Source organism: Echinops telfairi, unplaced genomic scaffold (assembly GCF_000313985.2).
Source record: "Echinops telfairi isolate 266 unplaced genomic scaffold, ASM31398v2 ScPeMD7_7417;HRSCAF=8455, whole genome shotgun sequence".
NCBI classification, from domain to species: Eukaryota; Metazoa; Chordata; class Mammalia; order Afrosoricida; family Tenrecidae; genus Echinops; species Echinops telfairi.
The window spans coordinates 3529000-3532020 of record NW_022111317.1 but is presented as its reverse complement, the minus strand read 5'-3'; the positions used below and the strand labels follow the sequence as shown (position 1 = coordinate 3532020).

General features: G+C 62.7%; 1 protein-coding gene across 1 annotated transcript in view; it reads left to right on the top strand.

The window, feature by feature from the left end:
• TBC1D10C (TBC1 domain family member 10C) overlaps positions 1-2036 on the top strand; it is a 4743-nt gene extending 2707 nt beyond the window's left edge. Inside the window, exons 6-8 of the mRNA XM_004713714.2 lie at positions 495-546; positions 629-783; positions 1415-2036. Coding sequence (XP_004713771.1) covers positions 495-546; positions 629-783; positions 1415-1768 — 561 coding nt within the window. The 3' untranslated portion in view covers positions 1769-2036. The remainder of the gene's footprint in view (positions 1-494; positions 547-628; positions 784-1414) is intronic.
• Positions 2037-3021: the final 985 nt, after the last annotated feature.

Sequence of the window (3021 nt, the reverse complement as noted above, 5' to 3'; positions counted from 1 at the left end):
CAGCAGAGGCTGGTGGGGCAGGGCCCCAGAGTGCCAAGGCACATGAGGCATGACTCGGGGGAGGGGAGGACGCTGGGCCAGCACAGCTGAGCTGGCTTTTTGGTGTGCGTGTATCTGCCCAGGCCTCCCCAGGGAGGGCCCTGTGAAGTGGCTGAACATGGCCCCTCCCCTCCCCTGGGGGGGTGCAGGTAAGGCCTGGTGGGTGAGCTGAACTGGTCTCTGACCACCCTCGCCATGCCCTGCCACAGGCTCCGATAACGAGGACACTGGTGGTCATAGCTGTCCTCAGGCCGCGATGGTTTCCTGGTTGCTGTCCCCAGCAGATCAGAGGCTCCCTGAGGGGCCTGGACTTAGGTCACACACGTGTACCTGTGCATGTGTGTGCATCTGTGAATGTGTGTTGTGTGTGCCTGTGGATGTGTGTGCACCTGTGAATGAGTGTGCATGTGAGTATGAGTGCGTCTGAGGCGCTGTGCAAGGCCTGTGTCCTATAGTTGCAGCCCAAGCCCGTTCTCTCTCCTGACCTGAGTGGGGCCCTCACTGCAGGCAGGCAGGGGAGAGGAGCCTGCTGAGGGCAGCCTGGGGTGCAGGAGGAGGGGATCTGCCTGACAGAGCCTCTGGCCTGCAGGTGTGAAGGTGTTGTTCCGCGTGGGGCTGACCCTGGTGCGCCTGGCGCTGGGCACTGCTGAGCAGCGCCAGGCCTGCCCGGGGCTCCTGGAGACACTGGGCACCCTCCGGACCATTCCCCAGGCCCAACTGCAGGAGGAAGCCTTCATGGTCCAGGTAGGTCCCCTGCCTGCCCTGTGCAATGCCCTAACGCAGCGGTTTTCAACCTGTGGGTTACGACCCCTTTGAGGTGGGTCGAACGACTCTTTCACAGGGGTCACCAAAGACCATCAGAAAACACAAATATTTCGCGATATATCATTACATATTGTTTTGTGATGAATCACTATGCTTCAATTACATCCTGCATATCAGATATTTACATGACGATTCATAACAGTAGCAACATGACAGATATGAAGTAGCAACAAAACTCATTTTATAGTTGGGGGGTCACCACCACATGAGGACCTGTATGAAAGGGTTGCGGCGGTGTTAGGAAGGTTGAGCACCACGCCGTAACTCTTGTTATACAACCGGGGAAACGGAGTCACTGAGCCAGCAGGAAACCAGAGCGAGGCCCTGGCTCATCTTCTGTCCCCTGAGCTGCAGGGATGGGAAAGCCCCAGGCCCCTAGTGGCTTTCTGCAGCAGCTCCCCCACCCCTGCTGCTGTCAGCCCCTCAGCCTCAGCCACTTCCTGGGCCTGTGTTCTGCTGGGCCCCCGGAGGGCCCCCCTGGCTTCCTGCCCATCCCTGCTCCCTACCTCCCCCCTGCCTTGGCAAACTCAGGACCAGCCTCTCGCATTAGGTACACAGCGTGGCCCTGACTGAGCGCGACCTGCAGCGTGAGATCCGGACCCAGCTGAGCCAGCTGCCCACCGCAGCTCCGGGACCCCCACCCCAGCCGAAGGCCCGCCTCGCAGGGGCCCCCGCCATCTTCGAGGTCCAGCAGCTGGCCAGGGTCCAGGGGGGCACCAGCCCCAGCCCCGAGGTGCCCCGTATCGTGGTACAGCCCCCGGAAGAGGCCAGGACACCTCGACGCAAGCCCCAGACCCGAGGCAAGACCTTCCATGGGCTCCTGACTCGGGTCCGGGGACCCCCTCTGGAGGGCCCCTCCAGGGCCCATCGGGGCTCCTCTTCTTTCCTGGACACCCGATTCTGAGGGCCCCGTGGACTCTGAGTCCGGTGCGTGGGACTGAGCAGCCGGCCCCAGAGTGCCCACTGCATTCTACAGGAGCCAGCGTTGCTCCCCAACTCCCTTCCCAGCCAGGCGGGGCCCCCATGTCAGACAGAGTCATTCCGGAGCCTGTGCCAGGCACAAGGGTGAAGAAGGGGACAGGGCGGGGCTTGCTGGGACCAGAGCCATCTGCCCATGGAGTGGCCCTGGTGCCCCTACGTAAGTGGACAGTAGCAGGAGGGGAGCTGATCGGACTCCCAACATCTGGAATAAAGTCTGACCAAGCAGAGCCTGCAGTTGAATCAAATGCCCCCCTCAGTGCTGCCTTGCCCTATCCCCTCCCCCTGCAGCCCCACCCTTGCCTGGCTGGGCCTGGTCTCCACCCAGGGCTACCAGGAGACCGCCCAGTGGCTTCTGGGAAGGTGTTTACTACTAGAGCCTTGCCCAGCCTCTGGGGCAGGTAGAGCTGTCCTACCTGTCTCAGGAGGGCTCCTCCAGTGCATGCTGGGCTCAGGAGTGGAGCCACAGTCCCTGCTCTGCTTCTCCTTGCCCCCCAAGGCCGGTCCGGGGCCCCCAGGGGCAGGGGGCTCTAGTCCAAGTCCACACCCCCATCCATGGGTCTGGTCCCGCCTCTCTGACAGAGCCAGGCAGGAACAAAAGTCCAGTGTGCCCCAGACAAAGGAGAAAGGTCCCACAGGCCGACCCTCCCACCCAGCTCTGCTCTCAGCTCTGCTGCCCCCCCTTGGGACCGCCGCCATGGAAACCCCCTCCCACACTCACTAATTGCCCCCATGGGGGCCAGGGCCAGGAGCCATGGGCAGAACAACAGGCTCCTGTCCCTGCAGTGCCCACTGTCCCTGCCTCCCATGGATACCCTTTCCAGCAGGTAGGGTCCCACCGTCAGGGGCAGACTCCACTGGGTGGAGTGCGCGTCAGAAATGTCCCAGTGCCCCAGGGCTGTCCCAGTCAGATGACAGAAGATGAGTCTTCTGGGGACAGTGCCCCCAGGCTCTCAGAAGACCCTGATGGATGTCAGATATCAGGCCAGCCCACCCACTCCTGAGGGGCCCACAGCCTGGAGGGGAGTGGGCAGGGGATCTACCCCGACTGCAGGAAGCAGCTGGGAAGCCCAGCCCAGGAGGGGATGGACCTGGGCAGTGCCTCAAGTCCCTTGGCCGACCCTCCCACCCAGAAACCCCCTCTCCCACCCTCCCGAGGGACTTTCCTCTTTCTGCCCC